The 27,072-nt window shown below is 35.9% G+C and overlaps 1 protein-coding gene across 16 annotated transcripts in view; it reads right to left on the bottom strand.

Annotated features, from left to right (window-relative positions):
- Positions 1–27,072, bottom strand: part of KCNT2 (potassium sodium-activated channel subfamily T member 2) — a 405,220-nt gene that overhangs the window by 154,258 nt on the left and 223,890 nt on the right. For all 16 annotated transcript variants that reach the window (XR_009563185.1, XM_060294948.1, XM_060294737.1 and 13 more), the window contains 4 exons: positions 25,533–25,713; positions 23,949–24,113; positions 22,052–22,188; positions 18,283–18,346 (listed from right to left, as the gene is read on the bottom strand). Coding sequence is in view for 15 of the 16 variants with exons in the window: in XM_060294948.1 (XP_060150931.1) it covers positions 18,283–18,346; positions 22,052–22,188; positions 23,949–24,113; positions 25,533–25,713 (547 nt within the window). In the remaining variant the exon portion in view is untranslated. The remainder of the gene's footprint in view (positions 1–18,282; positions 18,347–22,051; positions 22,189–23,948; positions 24,114–25,532; positions 25,714–27,072) is intronic.

The raw sequence follows: 27,072 nt of genomic DNA, 5'->3' as shown, positions 1-27,072 counted from the left end.
GCTGCACCAACTTACTTTCCCACCAAGAGTGTACGAGCATTCCCTTTTTTCCACATCCTCACCAACATTTATTATTTTTGTTCTCTTTGATAACAGCTATTCTGACAGGTGTGGGTGATATCTCATTGTGGTTTTGATTTGCATTTCCCTGATTATTAGTGATACTGAGCATATTTTCATGTTCCTGATGGCTATCTGCATGTCCTCTAGCCACAAAAATCAGAGAAGAAAACAAAATAAAAGAACTCCAGATTGCAAAGGAAGAAGTAAAACTGTCACTGTTTGCAGATAACATGATACTATACATAGAAAATCCTAAAGATGCCACCAGAAAACTACTAGCGTTCATTGGTGAATTTGGTAAAATTGCAGGATACAAAATTAATATACAGAAATCTGTTGCTTTTCTATACACTAACAACAAAATTTCAGGGAGAGAAATTAAGGAAATAATCCCATTTACCATCGCATCAAAAGGAATAAAATATCTAGGGATGAGGAGGTAAAAGACCTGTACTCTGAAAACTATAAGACATTGATGAAAGAAACTGAAGACCACACAAACGGATGGAAAGATATATTGTGTTCTTGGACTGGAAGAATTAATATTGTTAAAATGACCATACTCGCCAAAGTAATCTACAGATTCACTGCAATCCTTATCAAAATACCAATGGCATTTTTAACATATCTAGAATAAATAACCTTAATATTTGTATGGAAACACAAATGACCCCAAATGTCCAAAACTGTCTTGAGAAAGAAGAATAGAACTGGAGGAATCACACTCCCTGACTTCAGACTATACTACAAAGCTAATCAAAACAGTATGGTACTGGCACAAAAACAGACACATAGATCAATGGAACAGAATAGAGAGCCCAGAAATAAACTCACATATGTATGGTCAATTAATCTACAACAGAGGAGACAAGAATATACAATGGATAAAAGACAGTCTCTTCAATAAGTGGTGCTGGGAAAACTGGACAGTTACATGTAAAAGAATGAAATTAGAACACTTCCTAACACCATACACAAAAATAAGCTCAAAATGGATTAAAGACCTAACTGTAAGACCAGAAACCATAACACTCCTAGAGGAAAACATAGGCAGAGTACTCTTTGACATAAATTGTAGCAATATTTTTTTGGATCCATCTCCTAAAGCAAAGGAAATAAAAGCAAAGATAAACAAATGGGACCTAGTTAAACTTAAAAGATTTTGCACAGCAAAGGAAACCATCAGCAAAGCGAAAAGACAATATACAGAAAGGGAGAAAATATTTGCAAATGATATGACCCAAAAGGGTTAATATCCAAAATATATAAGCAGTTCACTCAACATCAAAAACCAAACAACCTGAATAAAAAATGGACAGAAGACCTGAATAGGTATTTTTCCAAAGAGGACATGCAGATAACTAATACATTTCAACAAAGAAAGCAAAAATATGTTCTACTGTAGCACTGTCCATGCAATAGCCACTAGCCAAATGTGACTGTTTAAACTTAAATTTAATAAAATTAATTAAAATTAAGAATTCAATTCTTTATCACACTAGCTACATGTCAAGAGTTCAAAGCAACATGCAGCAAATTCAAAACTGTATTGGATAGTGGAGATATAGAATATAGAGCATTTTCATCATCACAGAAAGTTTTATCTGACAATACTATTAAGGAAAAGGAGGATTAAAAATATAGGTAGATCTGAGGGACTACAGTGCAGAAAGAAGAAACTGTTGTCAATGGTTTGTAACTTTAAGTTGCATGAAAGTTAATGAAGAGTAAACCAGAATTCTTTACGTGAACAGTGTGTGTCTTCCAAAACATAACAACGAGCCTAATATGGTGTGATAGTTAATTTTATGTATCAACTTGACCAGGTCACAGGGCGCCCAGGTATTTGCTTAAACATTGCTCTGGCTGACTGGGAAATACCAGAATATGGAGAGGCAGAGAAGAGAAACCACAGACTGTGCGTAAAAATTTACACAACATTGGCTGACCCCTGAACCGTACATGCATGGGGCTGAATAAAAGCAATCTGAACTAAGACTTGAATCACTGCCAACTGCAAGGGTGATACTGAGTTGGATCAAATTAACTGCTTTCTAAAACAAGAACATCAATACTCTTGGAGGAATACAAGAGAATCCAAGGCTTCGCCACAAAGCACTATAAACAGAAAACAAAGCAAAATTACTGAATATATGAAGTGGCAGAAAAATGTGACCTATTTTCATTGGAAACAAACAAATAAAACAATACCCAATAGCTGCTAGCCTCTAGATGATCTAGATGTTAAAATTATCAGACAAGGATTAAAGCAGCTCCTATAACTAAGATCAGCGAGGTAAAGGAAAATAATGCTTGTAATAAACCGAGAAAAAAAAATCAGTAGAGTACTAGAAAATACTTTAAAAATTAAATAGAAAACTAAAATATCTGAAAAATATTCACTGGATGGACTTTGAGATAGAATGGAAATGACAGAGGAAAGAGTCAGTGAACTTGATCACAGATCAATAGAATTTATCCAATTTGAAAAACAAAGAAAATAGGAATGGAAAAAGGAACAGAGTTCAGGGACTTTTGGAGCAAATGTGAAAACATCTTAAGTAATGTAATTGGACTCCCAGGAAAGAAACAAAAGATAAATTAAAGCAGAAAATTATCTGAAGAAATAATGGTCAGAAACCTCCCAGTTTTATGAAAGACACAAATTTACAAGTTTAAGGAGTTCAGCAAATCCCAACTTATGTACACAAAATGATAACCACACCTAAGCACATTGTAGTCAAACTGTTGAAAACCGAAGATAAAGATACTATCTCAAAAGCAGCCAAAGAAAAACAGTCATAAGACCAAGGACTCTCATCGAAATCATGGAAACCGGGTGACAATGAAACAATAGCCTGAAGTTCAGAATGATGAGGAAACAAAACAAAAACTTGTGAAATCAGCATTTTATATATAGAGAAAAATCCTTCAAAGAGGTGAAATAAAGGACTTTTTCAATAATAAAATCTAACAAAATGTGCTGCCATCAAAATCATACTACAAGAAAAGTGTAAGAAACTCCTTCAACAGGGAAAGTTAGAACTTCAGAAACCAAAGAAGAGTATTAGAAATGGTTACCATTAGAATGAATAGAAAAGACTATTTTCCTCTTAATTTCTTAAAAATATATGTCTGTCTAAAGCAAAATTTATAGAATTGTCTGTGGGGTTTCAAATTTATAAAGATAACTGACATCTGACAATTACAGCATAAAGGAGAGCAGAAGAGGAATAAAAGCAAAGTATCTCATTTTAAAAAGTGGTATAATATTAACATGAATTAGACTATAAAAAGTTAGTGAAGTGTATTGTAGTCCCTAGAACAGTCACTAAAAAATATTCAAAAGGTATTTCTAAAAAGCCAATAAGTATATTAAACTCAAATTCCAAAAAAAATTCAAATAATTTTTAAAAAGTAGAAAAGAGGAAACAGAGGAACAAAAATCAGTGGGAAAAAATAGAAAACAATTTAGAGTTACAACCAACCACAAGAATGATTATATTAAACGTTAATGGACTAAACATACTGAAACATAAAGAATATCAAAAGGACAAAAGAAGTAAGACCCAACTATGAGCTATTAAGAAGAGATGCATTTTAAATATAAAGTTACTGATAGGATAAATGAAGTAGATAATAACAAGAAAACAAACGACACAATTTAAAAATGGGCAAAAGATCTGAACAGACATCTCATCAAAAGCATGCACAGATGACACACAAGCATATGGAAAGATGCTCAACATATTATGTTGTTAGGAATTGCAAGTTAAAACAACAATGAAATACCACAACACACCTACTAGAATGACTAAAATCTAAAACAGTGACAACACCAAATACTGGTGAGGCTGTGGAGCAGTAGAAGTCTCATTCATTGCTGGTGGGAATGCAAGATGGCACAGGCACTCTGGAAGAGAGTCTGTAGTTCGCAGCAGCACTATTTACAAAAGCCAAGGTGTGGAAGCAACCTAAATGTCCTCTGACAGATGAATGTATAAGGAAGATAGGGCATTTTTTATATATAACCACAAGTCTATTCTCTATGTCATCAAGTCTGTATACGTATATATATATATATATATATATATATAGTGGGAATTTGGGGTTAGCAGATGCAAACTACTATATATAGAATGGATAAACAAAGCAATATATAGCACAGGGAACTATATTCTATATCCTGTGATAAACCATAATGGAAAAGAATATAAAAAAGAATGTATATATATATATGTGTAACTGAATCACTTTGCTGTACAGCAGAAATTAACACAACATTGTGAATCAATAAATACCTCAATAAAAAAAGATGTGGTATATATATACACAATACAGTATTACTCAGCCATAAAAATGAATGAAATAATGCCATTTGAAGCAACATGGATGGACCTAGATATTATCAGACTAAGTGAAGTAAGTCAGACAGAGAAAGACAAATATCATATGACGTCACTTATAGGTGCAATCTAAAAGTATCATATAAATGAACTTATTTACAAAACAGAAATAGACTCACAGACATAGGAAACAAACTTATGGTTAACAAAGGGCATAGCAGGGGGAGGGGAGAGAGAAATTAGGAGTTTGGGATTAACATATACACACTATTATATATAAGCTAGATAAACAGCAAGGACCTACTGCATAGCACAGAGAACTATATTCATTATCTTGTAATAACCTACAATGAAAAAGAATCTGAAAAAGAATATATATATGTATATGTGTATATACATATATGTGCATATATATGTATGTATGTATAACTGAATCACTTTGCTGTATGCCTGAAACATTGGCTTTCATTACTCTCAGCATCAAGTCCAAACTTCTTAACAAGACGTGCAAGACCGTTTACTCAACTGTCCCCAAACTACTTCCCCAGCCTTTGGACTCTTTATTCCAGTGAGAAGGCATTCTCCCCTCCTGAGACTCCAGGATTTCCCACATGGAACAATTTACCTGGAACCATTTGTCATTCACTCTAGGAAGTCCTTTCTTCGGACTGAAGTCCACGGTACTTGTTCCCACTGTATTCTGTCTCTGCCTGATCATACCATTAACCCCACATATTTTTTTTCGAGTTCATCCCCACTAAACTATGAGTGCCATGAAGTCAAGGGCCATGTCTATATTTTACTCACCCTAAGCACAACCCTAGCACCTAGCTTTCATTTGTATTTCACAGATGAATAAGAAAAACAATATTTATTTCATAGGGATATTGTGAGCATTCAGTGAAATAATATAAAGACCAGCAGACACATAGAAAGCATTTAGCAAATATTTCAGTTCAGCAGATAGATGGGATGAAGTACCTATCGTAAAGGCCCAGAAGCCTTCTTTATTTTATTCATGCACAGTGCCCTACCAAGATATAAGCAACATCTATGATCCTGTGAGCGATGCATTGAGAAAAAGATCAGTACACTACGGCATAAATTTCACATAAGGAACAGAAAATAAATATTTTCCTACTACAGGTAATAAAATTGGAACAGAAACAAGATTTTTAATTCATTCTTCTAAAAGAAGAGGACGATATTAATTTTTTTAACTTTCCTTGCTGACAAACTAATCTTCAAAAAAGATACTCTATTTAATTTTAACCAAAAAGTAAAAGTGCCAACTGTACCAACTTTGGAATAAGCAACCTATGATAATAAAGGAAGGTAGCATAGGGTATATTTAGGGCACCCTAGTGTCCATTGCTACTGTGAAAACAGAACATTTCACCTATATTCAGTTCACCTAAAAATCAAATTGACTAAAATGTCTTCATAAAATTCAACTTTAATAATTTGAAGCATGTAAAAATTATCGTTGGCATGTTAAGGACCTAAAATAAATCACTATATATACTGCAGGTATTTTTTTTTAATGGAACTCCAAATGACCATCAAGGAATTGAGACATTTCAAGTGAAATTTTATACATGGATTGTTTCCCTCTCCTCCATAAGAATTTGTAATTTTCATTACAGTCTCAAACAGAGTCTGTGACCCAGAGAATGGTAAGACATTGGTCTGGTCAAAGGTCAAAGGTCACTTTCAACCCAATTTTCAATTTATAAAATACATCTGTAGCCCTTAGAAATGATAGACTTATTTTTTTACATTCTGAGTATGTTTTGCTAATTTATCTATTGGATACTTTGGTAAGATGACACTAATTTATAAATTAAAACTGAATTATGAAACTTAATATTTGAAAATAAATATTTATAGACAACTGAACAAAGACAAAACATTTATACAAGAGAGAGTAAAAAGTCTTGCCACAGACTGGATAACAAATCTTTCCTAGAAACACTCAAATGTGTTGTTTTATAAAAAATTCTGGTTAAATATAATCCTTGCCCAGAGAACAATTTACACACAGAAAAGCTTGTAAAGAGTTTGCATTAGATTAGACTCAAAAGCACCTGAGTATATAGATCTGTTTTATTCACATTTAGGTTGTCATAAATTATAAGGTAAGATTACATATATAGATATCTATAATGTAAGGGATGAAATGCAATTCTGATACAAAGTACCTATAACATATATCATCTATAATTAGTTGGTCTAACTTTATGACTGAATTTAAAAACTACAAGATTTCATTGTAGTTAATTATAATTTATATCTTTGGAGAAGCAGGCTTCAAATTTGATATATACTTATTATAAATACAAAAGTAATTCAGAATGTTCTGAAATAAAATACTTGAAAACAAAACATATAACCAAAACCCTTAAGATACAAAAACATTAAAATACATTGCTGCCTTTTAGACTAAGAAACTATTAGAAAGCAAATGATCAGGCCATCTAGTTTTAGTCAAACACCTATAGGCTCAGCAGTAACTCGGTCTTCAAAAATAATCTGCACCACAGGCAAGAATAATTAAAGAAGCTTTAGTCTTGCATTCTGGACCTTGGTATCAAAACTCATAGAGCTGTTAGCATACTTTTATCTCCCTGCCATGTTTAAACAGAACAGTTTTTACATTATGTCTGGGACCTGCTAAAGAGAAAAACCCCAGGCCCAAAATGGCATCACTTGTGCTAAAGTCCATGATACCAACCTTAGATTTAATACCTAACCTGCATTTTTGACCTTTACCAGAAGTGTAATCTTAATCAGTTTGGAAATTTCTGGTCAGCACCAGTGAGGTAAGATGTCATGTGGGCCCTTCTCCAACCCCACCAGAGGAAGAAGAGGTAATCTGCAAGGTAAACCCCTTGCTGATCTCCTGGCCCCAAATATCCCTTTCTTTCTTTTGTAATGACTTCCTGGATCCATCCTCCTTTCTATAAAATCCTTCCATTTTCTACCACTCCTCAGAGCTCCCTTCTACTTGTTAGATGGGATGCTGCCTGATTCATGGATCACCTATTAAAGCCAATTAGATCTTCAAATGTACTGGGTTGTATTTTGCTTTTTGACAGACTGAAAAATTATTTTGGATTCCAGTTTTAAGATTACTTGTACTCCCTTGCTCTTGACAATGACTTCTCAGGGATTGTAATCCTACCTTTGATTTCTGAGAGTATACTAATTCTCACAGATATGTACTGGCAAAAACCTGACTGCCTGTCTGAATTTCTAGATATAACGTATTCTTAGAATGTTACTGGACATTTTGGGACTGAGAAGCAAGTCAACTATAGTCAGTTCACATGTTTACCTTCTCTTTCCTATACAGAATCTATTTTGGACTGTGCTTCTCAGAGCTGAAATCCTATACTGTTTTCTAGTGCTTGTTGGTCTGAGTTCCAGCCACTTATTCAAAGCCCTACATAGTGCCTCTGGCTTATTTAAATCCTCTCCCAGGTTCTGGAGGAATCCACCCTGAACACCAAATCCAACTCCAGACTATAACTGAAGTCCAGTGATGATCTGTCAAGAATTTACCAAAAGGTATTTCTGGACAGATTAAAACACAAATAACCACAGTTTAAAATTCTGTGATTTTATGAATTGGTAAGAAAGGTCTTTTTGAGAACAGGTTAACCATTAGATTGAATAAAAAGCAAAATAAAATTGCAAAACCTCTCTAAAGAATTTAAGGTACGTTTAACTAGGGAATAAAATAATAGAATGATTACGTACTACAGTGTTGTTTTGTTTTGTTTTTTTGCAGTACGCGGGCCTCTCACTGTTGTGGCCCCTCCCGTTGCGGAGCACAGGCTCCAGACGCACAGGCTCAGCGGCCATGGCTCACGGGCCCCAGCCGCTCCGCGGCATGTCGGATCTTCCCGGACCGGGGCACGAACCCGTGTCCCCTGCAATGGCAGGTGGACTCTCAACCACTGCGCCACCAGGGAAGCCCCTATTACAGTGTTTTAATGCCCCAAATGGATCTGCTTAAAACAAAACAAACTTAAAAAAAAAAAAAAGTTTAAATTGTGAACGGTAGCAGAGTATGCTAACCAAAATACGCCTCTTTAGCATAAGGATTATTTTGAGCTGATTATTTTTGAGAAAAAGCAGACACAGGAGGAGTTCTTAAATCAGAGTAGAATTTATCCTTTTGTAAGGGCAATTTATATTCAAAAGGGAAATCTCCATTTTTAAGGATATCTCTCTCTTTGTACCAGGAAGGATGACTATAAATCACAAGAAACTCTATATCAGTAAGGAAGGCACCAGACTTAAATCTGCATGACAACCTTACGGTACCTTTCCTGATAACCTCCCATAGCTAGCCTCCCCTCTCCCAGCTCCTTTCTTTTGTCTTTAGTTGAAGATAGTATTTGAGGTGGTGGCTTGGACCCTTTGGGGGAGTTTTACTCAGTCTTCCTAGGTATCGCCCAGGTACACGTGAGTTTACTAAGCTTCGGTTTGTTTTGCTCTCCTTAAGCAGTCTTCTATTACAGGGGTTCTCAGCCACGGAAGGTACTGAGAGAATGTTAAGGGAAGATTATTTTTCTTCCCCTGCAATTGCACACATTTTATTTCAGTTCTTTTCTCGCGCTCTCTGAAAGGGTCATCTAGGGAAATTACTGTCTGAGCGCTCAATGATTATTTGCATTCTACTCTAAGATCCCATATATTCCAAAATGCATGTAATAATCAGGAAAAAAAAATCTTTGACATTTAAGAGGAAAGCTAGGGCTTCCCTGGTGGCGCAGTGGTTAAGAATCCGCCTGCCAATGCAGGGGACATGGGCTCAAGCCCTGGTCCCGGAAGATCCCACATTCTGTGGAGCAACTAAGCCCATGAGCCACAACTACTGAGCCTGCACTCTAGAGCCCGTGAGCCACAACTACTGAAGCCCGCGCGCCTAGAGCCCGTGCTCCGCAACAAGAGAAGCCACCGCAATGAGAAGCCCGCGCACCGCAGCGAAGGGTAGCCCCTGCTCACCGCAACGAGAGAAAGCCCGCGCCCAGCAATGAAGACCCAACGCGGCAAAAAAAATATTTTTAACAAAATTAATTAATTTTAAAAAAAAGGGAAAGCTAACCATATGGTCTAAGATACAACTTTTTCTGAGACTTAGAATACCAAGTCTTTGGAGTTGGATGACCAAGATGGCCTTAAAGTTCCCCAGGCTTGACTTTCTGACAGGTTTCTTCAAAACTATAGGCCCCTTGCCTCCCTTTTCTTAGAGCATTTACTTTAGAAAACTTTCAATTATAAATTCTTTCTCTGTGCCTTTGAGATGTAAATCTTCTCCTAGCCTCTCAGCAGATTTACAAGAGAGAAAAGTCTTTCTCAAGGGCCTGGAGGTCATCTCTTTGAAATGTGACCTTCAGAGGTGAAATCTTCCTGATCTCCAGTCTCTGTGGCCAGAAGACAGCTGGACTTTCATACACAGCAGTCAGCAAATGATGGCCTAATCACACTGACCAAGCTCCCCAACCCAGGACTTTTCCACTAGCTCACCCCAGAGGGTAAAAATCCTCCAGCCTTTTGCTTCAGAAGAGTTGAGTTCAATCTCTCTCCCCGAGGCAACAGCCTTTAGTAGTCTTTCCTGCCTGTTTAACTCTGTCTGGTACAGCTTTTCTTTGACACAGAGTAGGGTATAAATATAAGGTCTGTGAGCTACTAACCCTATATCCCTAGAAGATTAAATAAAATAGCTAACCTGAGCCTTGGTTTGTTAATATACCAATTGGAGCTAGTAAGAACTTCCTTGCAGGATTGTCGTGAGAAATACATCACATGCATAATATGTATAAATATATATAAGTAGTCTCTAGCCTGTAACTGATATTTAGTGATGGCTAATAAATGAGGGTGTTATTGTGTATTTCTTGTCTCTTTTTTTTTTTTTTTTTGCGGTATGCGGGCCTCTCACTGTTGTGGCCTCTCCTGTTGTGGAGAACAGGCTCTGGACGCGCAGGCTCAGCGGCCATGGCTCACGGGTCCAGCTGCTCCGCGGCATGTGGGATCTTCCCGGACCGGGGTACGAACCCACGTCCCCTGCATCGGCAGGCAGACTCTCAACCACTGCGCCACCAGGGAAGCCCTCTTGTCTCTTTTTATTCCCAAGAAGCAAGAAGTCTAAAAATCAGTAGTGCCAAAAAAGCTAAAAGAGAAAAGCAGACGCTATTGGTTTTTTCAGAACCAGATCACTTTAAGTAAAAATTCATATGCCTAGTTCAGCTAAGAAAATCAAATTCTTTCACCACTGCAAAGAAAGGCTATTTAGAAGGTAAATCAGTTATGCTTCCTGCATTATAATGACTCAGAGAAGAGACTTAGCTTTGAACAAATCTTTAAATTGAGCACATCTACTGATAGATTGAGTGAACAAGATGTTCAAAAGTAAAGTGTCTGAACCTTGGAAAACATATCACAATATAAGACACCCTCCTTCCGTCCTCTCACTGTCCCTTACTTCCCAGCTCACTGTCTAGGACGGTGATTCCAATGAGTGTCTGACATCATAAACAAATTCAATCTATTGACACTACCAATTTTCATTCCCTGTTACCTCTATACCCTCATCTTCGTTTTGCTTCTTATCAGCTTACATTAAACGTTTCACCAAAATAACCAAACCCTTGTATAAACCGTCCGTTTGCTTGCCTCCCTCACCCAGGCCTACTCTATAGGCAAAATTACAACCTTGATGAATCCAATGATCCATCTACTGCAAAGAACAAAGAACGGTTGGTTGGGCGTAAACACAAATAGATGATAAATAGGTCCTTCTTTAAATTCATAGTCCATAATATCATCCAGGAGGTGAGTATTGTCCAGGAATTCCACATCTGTCCAGTCCATCCCCTCTCCCACTGTTTTAGAGAACTATTTCATATCTTCTTCTCTCACCTCAAACCTCTACCATCTGACGATTTCAACTGCTATAAAAATAATAATAATAATAAAAACCGAGCTTCCCTGGTGGCGCAGTGGTTGAGAGTTTGCCTGCCGATGCAGGGGACACGGGTTCATGCCCTGGTCCGGGAAGATCCCACATGCCGCGAAGCGACTGGGCCCGTGAGCCATGGCTGCTGAGCCTGCGTGTCCGTAGCCTGTGCTCCGCAACGGGAGAGGCCACAACAGTGAGAGGCCAGCATACCGCCAAAATAAATAAATAAATAAATAATAATAATAACCAACATAGAAACGGTAAGAGAAGGACTTCCATAGCTCTCTCATATCATATTTGACCATATACTTGTCTCTGGATCTATATAGCTTGTCTTCCCAGTTTTCAAAATACATGAGCATTTTACTCATTTATTTATCAAAGGAAAATCTTCCAATTTTCCTTCTCCTGCATCATTCATTTTACTCTCTCTGGTAGGTCACTTCCTTTAGCATATAAGACTTGCTAAAAATTTTCCTACTTAGGAATAAAAAATATGACACAAATGAATCTGTCTGTGAAACAGAAACAGAATCAGGGACGTAGAGAATAGATTGGTGGTTGCCAAGGGGAAGGGGGTGGGAGAGGGAAGGATTGGGAGTTTGGGATTAGCAGATGCAAACTATTATGTATAGGATGGATAAACCACAAGGTCCTACTGTAGAGCACAGGGAACTGTATTCAATATCCTGTGATAAACCATAATGGAAAAGAATATGAAAAACAATCTATATATATGTATAACTGAATCACTTTGCTGTACAGCAGTAATGAACACAACATTGTAATTCAACTATACGTCGATAAAAAATAAATTAAAAAAAAAAAGAAATGGAAAAAAATTTTCCCACTTAAACAAATGGGCAAATATTACCCATCAGTTGCTGCCTTATTTCTCTGCTCCCACTTACAGAAAGCACTTCTAAAGACTGTAATTGTCTCCACTTCCTCTTTGCTATTCAATTTTTAAACTTCTTTTCTAATACAAGAATTTAAAACTATGAATCCCTCTTTAGGCACTACTTGAGCTGCATCCTACAAATTTTGAAATGTTGCATTTTTCATCACAATTCAATTAAAATATTTCTAATTCTCCTTGTTATTTCATATTTTACCCACGGGTTAAAAATGTATAATCTAATTTTTTAATATGTGGGTATTTTCCTGCTATAGTTTTAGTATTGGTTTCTTATTAAATTCTATTATGATCAGAGAACATACTCTGCATGTTTTTTAATTCTTTTATCTTTTCTGTCATTGCTTTTATGGCCCAGCACATGGCCCATCTTTGTGAATGTTCCATATGCACTAGAAAAGAACGTGTATTCTGCAGTTGAGTGTAATGTTCCATATGTCAGTTGATCTAATTGATGAAAATGAGTTCAAGTTTTTAATAACCTGAATGATTTTCTTTCTATTTGTTCTATTGACTGAGAAATACTGAAATTTCTAACAATAATTGCACCTTTTTATGTTTCCTTTCTGTTCTGTTGTTTCATACTTCATAAATTTTGAGATTTTATTATAAGGTGCATACACACTTAGGAGAGTTATGTCTTCTTCATGAATTAATCCTTTAATAAATATAAAATATTTCTCTTTATCTCTGTTAAAAGTTCCTGCCTTTGAGGTCTTCTTTATCTATTTCATATGGCCATTCCAGCTTTTGTATGACTAGTGTGCACACAGTATATCTTTTTCCATCCTCTTACTTTTAACCCAATTGTACGTTTTCCTTTTGAGTGAAATTTCTGTGGATAGTACTTCATTTGGTCTTTCTTTTACTTATCCAGTATGAAGACCCCTACCATTCAATACTGAATTTAGTTAATTCATATAATTCACAGAGTCATTGATATGGTTTAAGTTTAAGTTTACTATCTTGTTGTTTTCTACTTGTCCCATTTGTTTTTTGTTCTTTTTCTGCCTTTTTTCAGATTAAGTAAATATTTTTAGTATACCATTTTGTCTTCTGTTTTATCTTAGATATCATGGTCATTCTGTTTTATAACATAAATCTCTATCAAACTCTTCATTCAAATAATATGTAAAGCGCAAGAATCTTATTACAGTATATTTCCACCGTCCCTTTCCAATCTTTGTCATATTATTGCCATTAATTTCACTTCTACATTTCTTACAAGTTCCACGACTATTATTTTTTTTGCCTTAAACAATAATTTATATTTTAAAAATTAAGGTCATTTATATTTACCTACATATTTACCATTTTTGCTCTCTTTATTTCTTCATATAAATCTAAGTTCTCAGAAGACATCATTTCTTTTTGTTGAAGAACTTTAACTTTTTAAAAAATGTAGTCTGCTGGCAATAAATGCTCATAGGTTTTGTTTGTATAAAAATGTTTTTATCATGGCTTCCTTTTTGTGAGATATTTTTACAAGAAATGAAATAGTATATTGACAATTGTTCAAAGCACTCTAAAACAGTTGTCCCATTGTCTTCTGATTAAAATTGTTTTTTCCTCTGTATGTAATGCATCTTATAGCTACATAAGTTTATCTTATTGATTTTCAGAAATTTGATTATTACAAGTTCCAGTGCAGTCTTTTAAGTAATCATACTTCAGATTTGTTTTATGAATCCGTGGTTTTATAATTTTTGTCATAGTTGCAATAATTTCAGCCATTATTTCTTTATTTGTTTTCTGCCCAGAAGCGGAAACTTCCTCTCCATATATTCAACCACATCAGGGAACGTTGATTTCATCTTTTTCCAGAGGCAGACCTCCCTTCTTGCACTCCCTTCTTGCTTTTGTCCCAGAATCTGCTTTGACCGTAACCTTGGGAATTCCCATTCCCTCCCCTGAGTTGTATTCTGTCTTCACTCACTCCCTAGTTTTGGTAAAACACATCTCCCAGCAGCCTCCTGAAAACTGTGCATTTTTGCAACTTTTTAATATCTGTAAATATCTTTCTATCTTCTTACTTGTGGAGCCCTACATCAAGGACACAGGACAAAAATTCTGGAATTAACCAAGCCCCCATAGCAACTGTTGCCATGCGCTCTCCTAATCTAAACTGGACAGCCCCCCAACTCCATATTAGGTAAAATAATCACCATGTAGTAACCTTGTAGCATCCTGACCAATCACCTAATGCCATCCTGCCAGCAGGAATTTTCTTTATCTTGAGGCTATAAAAGTTGGCCACTAGCCCATAAAGGAGGTCGGCTCTCCCTGGTCTATCAGGAAGTTGGCCCACTGTATTTGCAGCGCCCCTCACTAACTCTGCTCTTTCTTCTCAATAAACTCTCTTTTCTAAAATACTTCCGGCCTGGAAAGTCTTCTTCCAACCCATGCTCGGACCACAACATTACTGAAGTTTTGCCAGGATACAGAATTCCAAGTGGAAAAGTACTTTCCCTCAGAATTTTGAAAGCCTTGACCCACTGTCTTCTGGCTTCTGGTATTACTGCTAAGTCTGAAAACATTCTAATTCTCCATCCTTGGTTTTGAGTGTTTTCTTCTACTTTACCTTCTCTTCATTTTCATTCTTTTCTTCCTCTTGGTCCTTCTCGTATCTCAATTTCTCTGGCAAGCATAACATTTTTTAGTCATTAATCTCTAATAAGTGGCCCCTTTCGATCTGACAACTTCAGTCTGAGAAATTTGTTTTAATTTCTGGGGTTTTTTAAATTTTTTATTTTGTTTTATATTTTTGCTAATAATTTCCCCCATTTTCTAGACCTTGTTCCTTAAATTCTTACTATATGGATATTGTTTCTTCCTGACTACTCCTTTCATTTTCTCTTGTTTTGACTCCCCTTTTCCATTATTTGGTTTTATTGTTCATTTTATTACTCTTCATTCTTTCAATGTCCTTAGATTTATCTTCTAAATATTTTATTTAATTTTTCATTTGTTACCAATATTTAATTTCCAGAAGCTCTTTTTGGTTCACTGAATGTTCTTGTTTTGTTTTGATTTGTCTTGTTCTATAGCCTACTATTCTTGTTTTATATATGTATACTCTTCTCATCTTCTCAATTACTAAATGACTAAAAATAGGATATTTATTACATATTTTGAAATTTATTTATTCTCCCAGAATTCTATGGTGGTATTTGTGTTTTCCCTTAATTCCTCTTTTCTATATGCTTTTTGTATGTCCGTTACTTGGTTCCTTCTTTTTCTTGTTCCTTGTTCTTTAAATTCCTTAAATGTCTAGTGATCACTGTTGTTTGAACATATGTAGGAGTGAAGTACTCAAAAGCTGTTTGGGACCTGAGTGAATGCAGGAAGCTTATTTTCACATCCTATGTACACACACACACACACACACGCTTGGCTAAGAATGCTTCCAGTCCTAATGTGCGTCTACCAATCAGTCTTGCTGCACCAACCAGCCCAATACAAAGGGAGCCCTTCTGGGTGTTCCTGGAGGGTCCCCACCCCACCATCTGGATCACGCAGTAACCTGAGCTGTCTCCACCATAAGTAGGCAGAGGAAACAGTCTCCTGCATCTCCTGTCCCCCAACTGCTTCAGTAACTCACACTGACCTTCTCTGAAACTGCACAGAATCAGAGGATTTCGCTTCCAATGCTTCATTCCCAGGGGGCATCAGTGGGTCAGGAGTCTCTGCCACAGGCTAATTTCCCACTCTTTCTTCCTGGGCAGCCAGAAAGTGTTTATTTTGGCCAAATTCGCCAAACAGTAAACCTATTTTCCAAGGATGGGGAGAGGGACCAGCCATAGATGTGTGGAGGGGTTCAGGGAATCTAACTGCTTCTCCTCCAGACTTTTAATCACTGTTCATATATTTAGTACCACGTAAGACCCTACTTGCAGAGGCATCTGGTGCCTCTATTTCCTGCAACTTTTGAGGCTCCATTGCAGAAAAGAGCCTGCTTCTGATTTGTTTCCTCTCTCAACTTAAATGTTACCTTCCTTCTGTCTGTTAAGTCAGTTACCACCCAGCCATCTGCTTTCTAGCTTCCAAACTTGTATTAATGTCTCCTCATCTACCATCTCCTTTGTCTTGATGAGTGAAGTCTTTTTATGCATTTCTTACAAATTTTCTAGAGCATCAGGAAATGCATGGAATGCATCTGTTTAATGGAAAGCATGGAATGCTTAATGGAAATGCATGGAATGCATCTGTTTAATGGAAAGCTTCCAAATTCACCTTGTAAAGGGTACTCTAAAAGACATTAGGTAATTATTTCCTAATGTTTACTCCCCTTATTACATAGATACTGGAAGACTGGAAGTCTTCTGAAACTAAGCTGCCACTGGAGAGGCCCAAGATTCACAATTACATAAGTTAAATAATTATAGAAACATAAGGTAGAGGATGTTCAATTCCAGTTCACTTATTCAATAAATATGTTTGGAGCATCCAATGTGTGGAAACAATTAAGAAACCATTGCAATAGTGCGTAAGTGGACCGAGGAGAATCTGGTCTGAATTAAGACAGTAACTGTGGAGAAGGAGGGGAGCAAGTGAATTTTAAAATATATATTTTTTAAAAAGAAATATTTTACAAACTTTGCAATCATTTGTTTGGTCTATGGCCTTACATTAGTTTGCTAGGGCTGCAATAACAAAATACCACAAACTGGGTGGCTTAACGAAAATTTATTGTCTCATCGTCCTGGAGGCCAGAGTCCAAAATCAAGGTGTTGGTAAGGTTGGCTCCTCCTGAGGGCTGTGAGGGGAGTATGTGTCCCAGGCTTCTCTCCTGGCTTAGAGAAGACTGTCTTAATGTGCATGTGGCATTCTCCCTGTTATCTGTCGGTCACCACATTTCCCTTTTTTACAAGGACACGGCTCATATGGGACTAAGACCCACTCTAATAAACTCATTATAAGTTGATTATCTCTATTAAGACCTTATCGCCAAGTAAGTTCACATTATGAGGTACTGGAGGTTTGGAACACACGAGTTTTTGAGGGACACAATTCAACACATAATAGTCCTCTTCAAATGAAGGATGAGTAAGTTGGTTTAAAAATGAGTAAAAATTTTAGTTAAATTAGAGTGAGAACAACACAAAGCCTGTCACATTCAGGACTTGCAATTCTAAAGTAATGTACCAGAGCACACCTATTAGATGCTCCAGAAAAGTGCAAATCATGTCCCTAAAAGACCCAGACATATTTTGCCTTTTCCCCAATCACTACAGAAGCCAACAAGGTTCTCATCTGTCTGTGTACCACAGGTATGACTACCGATGAACTTACTGGCTTAGAAACACAGGAGTTAACAGTACATCCTCAACATAGAATAATAAAGCACTTTTTAAAAGTAATAAAATTAAAATGTATTTAAAAAATAGAAGTTATAATTTGGTAAATTGTAAGATTTAATTTAATTGTGAGTTTATAGAACTTTAGACCTAAAAAATGTATCATGGAGATCATATAAGCCAGAGATTTCCAGATTGGGAGGTGCTTCAAAATCACCTGGAGATCTTTTAAAAATACACAGCTTCCCAATTCCCACCCTGCATATCCTGAATAGAACTTTCACAAATGCATATTTTTTTAGAAACTCTCCAACTGATTTTATGCAGAGTGCCTGATCCATCTGCCTTGTTTTTAAGTTGAGGAAATTGAGATCTTTTGAACAAAATCACATCGCATAGGATATATTTAATTAAAAATGATCTAGTTCTGTTTATATATGACTCATTTCATTTTGATCAACTGAAAACCCAAGGATTAGTGATAACTACTTCAAGAATACTTTCGTTGATACAGTCAATGATGCAACTATTCTTATATTTTGGCAAGATAGTTTAGAGATATTCACTTCCATGTAGCAAAATTTTTAAGGTCATCAGTATTTAATGTTGGCAGATTAAAAAATAAATAAATTAAAAATCTTCTAAGGAAAAAAGAACAATTTACAAAAAGAGATTTTAGAAACTTACAGAGGATGTCCTATCTACTTCACAACGGCTGCTCAGAATAAAACAGGCCTCAGCATCATCCATCCTAAATGCAGATGGAAAAATAAGATAATCACACACTGACATATCTGTGTATATCTATGCATTATCTGCAAAATAGAATTCCAGTGCATATAAAGTACGTGTAAACTACGGACATCCTTAGGTTTAAATGAAAGTAGGATTTCTAGGATCGTGACTATATTTGACTGTAAACAAAATAATTGTTGTAGATTGGCTATATAACTCAAGAGCTTATAATGACAGAAGTTAAAAAAAGTCAACTTTTATTTTCTCTTTTATCATTGTATATTTTTTTCATATATATACTTTGTGTAAATTTAGGGAGTTGTATTAGCCTTTAGTTTAGATGGATTACATTTTGGCTTCAGTATGTCAACAAAACTAAGAGAGAGGAAACAAAGCTGCTTAGTATTTGTAAGCCAAACTCTACCGTACATTTATATTTCCTGGAGATGAATCATCAACTGTTCGAAAACCTTTCCTTTCATGCTAAAGTTCTATATTTCTTAAATGTAGTGATAAACAGTAATTACGCTTCAGTGCTTGATAAGTAATGTTCTAAAAACATAAAACTGTGTATTTTCAAAATAAGGAATTATTTATCTTTCTGGTTCATTATGATAAAAGAATTTTTCTCCAAAATATTTTCTATGAAAAATCCATGGAATTAGACCAAACCAAACAGTTTTGGAAAAATGTGAAGTAGTCGTGGTTATTAAGACACTATGAGCATTGTATAACATTTTCTAAATGTCATCTTCAACAGAGCAATTCAAAACTCATACAACTGACCTTTGGAACTGGTTTGGAGAATCCTACTCCTTGTTTCTTGCATGGGGAATTGTACTGAAGAATGTATTAGTTAACATTAAATCCCAAATCTTCATGTGACATAGGATAAGAAATGAACATAGAAATGGTGCCTTCTTTCTTAATTCAGCTTTTTGAGAATTACCACCCTGCTACCTCTCACTCATCCACACTTTTCTTTTTTATTCTTATGGAGGAATGCTTCTTGCAAATGTGACTGATTTTGCTAAGAAACCATTATTAACACTATTAATACTAAATGAGTGTGTTAATCCTAGGTAGTATCGAGCTAAGATACTAACAGCCAATCCTAATGGCTTAGATTAATTTATTAGGTAGTCAAAAGACTTCATTTATCACAGAAATTCATACTGACCATAATATGTGCATGACTCATTCTTACCATATGAAGAACTTAACTCATTATAATAAATTAAGCATATTGATTACCTATGCAGATGAATATAAAGATCCAAGTTATATTACTGTCTAAGCAACTATTTCTTTACGGTTCCCAAATAATGAGTATAGATAGCAAATAGCAAACACCTGTGTTTTACTTGAGGTAATGGGAGAATCTGACTTATTCTAGAACTGTCATGTATAGTGACAACATATATGAAGTATGTAATCCACAACAAATACTAATATTGGGTGGGCCAAAAGTTTCGTTCAGTCTTTTGGGTAAGATGGCTCTAGTATGGAGAAGGTGCTGCGACTGATTGAACGTGTCAAAAGTTTGCGAAGTTTCGTGCTGGAGATTTCTTGCTGGACGATGCTCCACAGTCGGGTAGACCAGTTGAAGTTGATAAGGATCAAATTGAAACAATAACTGAGAACAATCAACATTATACCACGCGGGAGATAGCCGACATAACCAAATCAAGCATTGAAAACCATCTGCACCAGCTTAGTTATGCGAATCGCTTTGATGTTTGGGTTCCACATAAGTTCAGCGAAAAAAACCTTCTTGACCATGTTTCCACGTGCGATTCTCTACTGAGACGTAATGAAAATGTTCCATTTTTAAAACAAATTGTGATGGGCAAAGAAAAGTGGATACTGTACAACAATGTGGAATGGAAGAGATCATGGGGTAAGTGAAATGAAGCACCACCAACCACACCAAAGGCTGGTCTTCATCCAAAGAAGGTGATGCTGTGTATATGGTGTGATTGGAAGGGAATCTTCTATGATGAGCTCCTTCCAGAAAACCAAACAATTAATTCCAACAAGTACTGCTCCCAATTAGACCAACTGAAAGCAGCACTCGATGAAAAGCGTCCAGAATTAGTTAATATAAAAGGTATAACCTTCCATCAGGATAACACAAGACCTCATCTTTCTTTGATGACCAGGCAAAAACTGTTACAGGTTGGCTGGGAAGTTATGATTCATCCGCCGTATTCCAGACATTGCCCCTTCGGATTTCCATTTATTTCAGTCTTTAAAAATTCTCTTATGGAAAAAATTTGAGTTTCCTGGAAGACTGTAAAAGGCACCTGGAACAGTTCTTTGCTCAAAAAGATAAAAAGTTTTGGGAAGATGGAATTACGAAGTTGCCTGAAAAATGGCAGAAGGTAGTGGAACAAAAAGGTGAATACGTTGTTCAATAAAGTTCTTGGTGAAAATGAAAAATGTGTCTTTTATTTTTACTTAAAAAACTGAAGACACTTTTTGGCTCATCCAATATATTCTCAAAGAAGCTTAGTTTTACAATTATGTACCATTCATTATATCCTGACAGTTTCTACTGACTTTTTTGTTTCAGAAGTTATTAAATCTTTGGAAAAATCTCAGTTAAACTGACCTATTATATATAAATCAAAACTAATGTCAGAGTTCCTGTTATGAGCTATCTAGTCATCTTTTGCAGGAGTAAGCAGCAAAAATGAGTTTGGAAATTTTCTTCTGTTCTTTTCCATCACCCACACACCCCCTCCCCCATACACACACAAACACACAGAGAACATGCATAAAGAAACACAGAACATACACAAACACATGGAGAACATGCACCAGTACACACACACTAACACACATACTCAAGCGATCTGGAAAAAAACCAAAACAACAACAAAGAAAAAAACAGTTATGTTATGAAATTGAGGGAAGATACTTTTAAACCTAAAAGAGTTTGTAGGACAACTCAAGGATAAACATGAAGATATGTTTAAAACTTGTAAAACAAGAGAAAACATTGAGCAAAGCTACTTGTGCTAAGGATCTCTTCTGGCTTCTGAAACTAAGGATGCTGTTTTGCAGATGCCCAGATTCCCCAGTGTCTACAGCCTAACCAACCGTCCTCTCACTCTGCCCCCATGAAATGACCCTCATGACCTGTGACAAATGTGTAAGACTATGTCACCTTTAAGCTTGGTGGGCTGGCACCTACACAACAAGAAGAGAGAAACTAAGACCCCTGTCACCTTTCTGATTCTTCCAGTTCCCAAGGACTCTTTCATCTCAGACACCACCGGGCAACACAAGTGTTACCCGACCCGTATATGATACAAGCTCCTTAAATTTAAACCCTGACACGAACTGCTTTGGCATCTCACACAATGTTTAGCCCAAGATTTTTATCTGGGAATAAAAACAGTATCCAGGGATTTGGAGATGACTCTCCTTGAGTCTGGATAACTCAGCTCACCTCCCAGAAGCCTGAGATAATTACGTGACACCACACTTCTCACCGTGTTGTGTGGACACCGTCTGCCAAACATCCCTGCCCTGAGAAAGAGGAGCAAATACGCGGATTTTATATTTTTAACCTTCCGATTTGACCAGCAGTGGGATGAAAGCAAAAGCCTGTATTCAAAAACACACCTTGCAACACTGAAAACTGCTAAAATTTGGAGGAGAGAAAAGATATTAAAACAGTACAAGATGGAAAATATTGAAGAGATATACTCACTTTGCTCGCAACAGATCCTGATCTTTAAGGGCTGAACCTTGAAGGTAGATGACTCTTTGTGACCACATCGGAATCTGTAGGACCCTTCGGACCTGCACATCCATTTCAGTAGGACACAAAATCACCACATAATAATCCTACTCAAAACAAAGGGGGCCATGGGTTAGAGACAATAATGCTTTGTTTTATACTACGTAGGTAAATAGAATATCTAAGAACATTTCAAAATATGATAAAGTAGAAATTAACTCTTATAACAAATAAAAGTTTGCATTTAAAACCCAGCGTTAAATAAAATGATTCAGTAATAAACATAACAGACATATAAAAATCTCATAAATCAATATATTCATCCTGATCTTTTTCAATTTTATTAGTACCAGGAAGGGAAGGTAATCAGTGCTTATACTCAGCACACATTTCCAGTCTACGAAGTTTTCAGTTACGACTTCAGGCTGATTCTAAAAGATAAATTGCATACCAGCCAGAAGTCCTAAGGATCAATTCATACTTCGAATTGTTACTTTTAGAATAAAAACTGTGATGGTGATTTGTATCAATATTATTATGAACTGATAATATTGAAAATATTCTGATGAATATCTGAATGGAAAAAGATTCACAAAAATATTGATAATACTGACAAAGTAACTTAAATTTAAAAGTTTGAGATCAAAATATTTCAAAATAATGGTCTTTTGGAGAAAATAAAAAACAATCTGTAAGAATTTAAAATCTATAAGAATTTAAAATAATTTATCTATAAGAATTCAAATTCTCTGGTAAACACTCACCATTTTATCACTTTATAATATATCTAGTAGGAATTTTTGGAGTTCTAAGAATTCTCCATATTGATATTAGACAAAATAAATTACTAGGGATCAAAATCTGGAAGGATCGAATTTTCCCCAAAATAGATTTTCTTTGTGGGTTATAATAAGCATCTGAAATTATTTAATATGCATAATAAAAAACCTAACCATTAAATTTGGAATTCCTGCAAAAAAGGAAAAATAATTTATGCAAAAACAGAAGAATATATTATATAAGTATCACTTCTAAATTAGATTTTTTTGAATCCAAAAAAGTAGTATTTTAAAAGTTCTCTAAAATATTCAAGAAAAAAGCTCTTTATTTAAGGGAGAGATAATTGATGTACTCAGCACTGTCTTGACCTCAGGATTATCCAAACTCTTGCCACTAATTTATTGGGGAAACACAAGAAATTCAAGTAGCTCTTTGCTGTTTGGACTAGATTAAGTGCCTTGAGCAGCAAAGGAGATGACCTAAGTCTACAATGACCCAGAACCATGGCAAGTGGAAGAAGTATCTGAGGAGTTCGTCTGCATAGACAGAAGAAGAGATTTTTCTGAATTTATGATCTCAATCAGCAAGTTATTTCCCAAATTTTGGTCACTTATTGTTACTATAAATAAGACCTAGTTTCACTCCAGGAAACAAAAGGAAAAATGGAACTTCCAGACTTCCACATTTCTATCAGCAACACTTGATAAAATTCTGAAATATTCAAGTGAGCAGATGATATTGCAATGATTCTTTCATTGTTTTATTATATTTTATGTTAAATTTCACTGTTTCATAAAAATATCATTTATGCATTACCCAAGGGAGAAAAAAGCAATCATTTTAATCAGAGGAAACCTTTCTTTATAGCAGTAACATAATTCCATCTGTCTTTCAGTATAGATACAGAAGGAAACTTAACATACTGTGTATTCCTCCAGCATTTTTTTCTATGTTCCTGGTTATATTTGTAGTTCTTCATTTTCTCATTCTAAATTTGAGTGTATAAATAAAAATCCTCCAGAACACAGGCTGTACTATGATTAACTGACCTTGACAATGTTAGTAGGTATGATCTGTTTAAAGGTACCTGGAGTCTTGGATGAGCATAGAATTCATTCAAAAAGTCCATGAGTAAGTCAATCTTCAGTGAGCTGACACACAGAACAACGTGCTTTTCAGTTTGAGCTCTGTGTCGACTATAGTTTCCACCTGACTTTTGTCTCTCCATCCACAAATAGGCCAGCTGTTCAAACTGTAATGCATTTTCCACATGTGAATGAAAGACACGGGACATAAAAATAAAAATAAATGCAATACATCTGTTGTTTATTAAGTATACTCAATTTCTTAGATGAAAGTCTTTGAGATTCAAATGATCAGTGTTCCCTTCAATAAGAGGCTCTTCACAGGATGGCTGCAGAGCTTGCTAATGCCTCCCAGGGCCTTCAGGTCTTCAGGAAACACAGTAATATGATTTTCCTATTGTATCATAGCAGGGCACTAAGAGTTCCGTGCCTCTGCTCTGTCCAGTAGGGTATGCAGCTATATATGTCATGCACTGAGTCAAAGAGAAAAGCCTCACTTTTTTCTCCCACATTCTTATATCAACTTCAGCCCACATCTCCTGCAAGGGGAGATACCCTTACCACCAACAAAAGGCCACATTCTAGTTATTTAGTAGCTGGTATCTAACGGTTGTGGAGTGTATAGGGGAGGGGTGTCATTAAGGATGACATATATGATTGGATAGGAACGGGAAGATCTTTTTTTTTTTTTTTTGCGGTACGCGGGCCTCTCACTGTTGTGGCCTCTCCCGTTGCGGAGCACAGGCTTCGGACGCGCAGGCTCAGCGGCCATGGCTCACGGGACCAGCCACTCCCCGGCATGTGGGATCTTCCCGGATCGGGGCACGAACCCGTGTCCCCTGCATCGGCAGGCGGACTCTCAACCACTGCGCCACCAGGGAAGCCCGAAGATCATTTTTATACCTATGTAAAGTATATTTCAATACACTGTGTCCAATGGTTCTGTAACGGAACATGCAAGATTTATTTGTATTGACCACATCCTGTTTCTGACCTGCCCACCCATGGACACCCAGAGTTCATTGCAGGAAAAAGTTGAAGATTGCCTCTATGTACCTTTAGTCTCATTTTATATCTCTGTCCCTTTGCTATCTCCTTATCCATTCTCCAAAATGCTGCATGATAGCTATGTATCATCTTCAGATTTTGTTTTAGTTGACCATCATATGGAAACAATTTTTATTCATTACAACATATGGCTTTTACATGTATTTTCAAGACTCAAGAGAAATCAACCCTTCACAAGTATATTTCCTTGAGCTATCATTCTATAATTTAAAAATATACTATCCTACAATCCTAAAATTAACATAAGTACTCAACATTTGAAAGAAAGCACCTTGAAGAATTGAAATGAAATGTGAGCTATCAATTGTGACTGGAGGGAAAAAAAACTCAGTGTTTCTAATACCATGCAAAAAGGCATTTCTGATACAATTGTAATTAATTGACTGGATGGAACAATAGCAGGTGTTAATATATTATTGTTAGATTAACAAGCCACCCTGCAATTTTTATTAAATGTGGAAGATTTGATTTCATAAGACTTTGCAGGTTCCTATAAAATTTAACATGGTTGTGTTTACCTGTATGGGGAGAACCACGAGAGCAACACAGATCATGGCAACAACGAAAAGCTTGGACGACCATGTTTCTGGAGTGACATCCCCAAAGCCCACAGTAGAAAACGTCACAATGCAGAAATAAAGGGAGTCAAAGAGATTCAGCTTCTTTCCTATTCGTTCCAGATGTTGGATTCCACAAATGCTAAAGAAACACATGTGTATTACAATTAAAACTTTCAAATTAGGCACACTGCTTCTCATCATGACTCTCTTGAAAACCAAAGTGCATTTCATAAATCCACTTAGTAGTTAGGAACTTACATGGAACAGTATTTTGGTTGAGGAAATATAATTTTTAAGCTTTTTTTCCTACATCAAACAGATATAGTCTTATTTTCATTAGTAGCCAAAAATTGTAGCCAAAGTATCACAAAGTATATTTGAATAGCATGTAAAATAAATAGACTGAATTTCATGGGTGACCTACACAAACATTTTGAATGCGTGTCGAGGAAACACAGACACCAGAATTCACTAGATCTCTTCCCCATCAAAATAGCAATTGTCAGGGGGTGGTGGTGGGATGAATTGGGAGATTGGGATTGACATATATACACTAACATGTTTAAAATAGATAACTAATAAGAACCTGCTGTATAAAAAAAGTAAATAAAATAAAATTCAAAAGAAAATAGCAATAGTCAGTAGTCTTTTTTTTTTTTTAACAGAGAGACATTTTTCAGTATATACATGTGGTATAGATATACGTGTATATATTCCGTGTGTGTGTGTTCCATACACAGTCATCCTTCAGTATCCCCTGGGGTCTCGTTCCAGGATCCCCACAGATACCAAAATCCACAGATGCTCAAGTCCCTTATATAAAATGGCATAGTATTGATATTTGCATATAACCTATACACATCCTTCTGTATACTTTAAATCATCTCTAGATTACTTATAGTACCTAATACAATGTAAATGCTATAAAAATAGCTATAAATAAGTTGCAAAGTCTATGTAAATAGTTGCTTGTGTGCGGCAAATTCAAGTTTTGTTCTTTGGAACTTTCTGGAAATTTTTCCCAAATATTTTCAATCTGTGATTGGTTGAATCCACAAATGTGGAACTTGTGGATACAGAGGGACAACTGTATACAGGAAAGGCTTGAGGAGTTAACCATTGCAAGGTGCCTCTAAAAATGAGTCTCTAAGTAGATCGATTATCTGTACAAAGCTATTGATGATATGAAAGTCAGGGAACAGCATAGAAATTGTTATAAGATGTTCCCAAAGTAGAATTCCTAAAATAGCATTAGAAATAGCACTGCTACTAGCTTAAAAAAAAAAAAAAAGTAAGGCTATGAAACATGCATATATGTGCAATGTTGGAGGGAAATGAGACTTGCAACATAAAAAATCAGCAATAAAAAGGAATCTAGTACTGACGCATGTTAAAATATGAACAAGCCAAAAAAAGAGTGAAAGAAGCCCGATGTAAAGGACGGACTACATATTGTATGATTCTGTTTATATGAAATGTCCAGAAAAGACACAGAAAG

The sequence above is a fragment of the Globicephala melas genome, chromosome 1 (assembly GCF_963455315.2).
Source record: "Globicephala melas chromosome 1, mGloMel1.2, whole genome shotgun sequence".
NCBI lineage: Eukaryota > Metazoa > Chordata > Mammalia > Artiodactyla > Delphinidae > Globicephala > Globicephala melas.
Note: the sequence above shows the minus strand (reverse complement) of the source record. Positions and strands in the feature narration are given on the sequence as shown.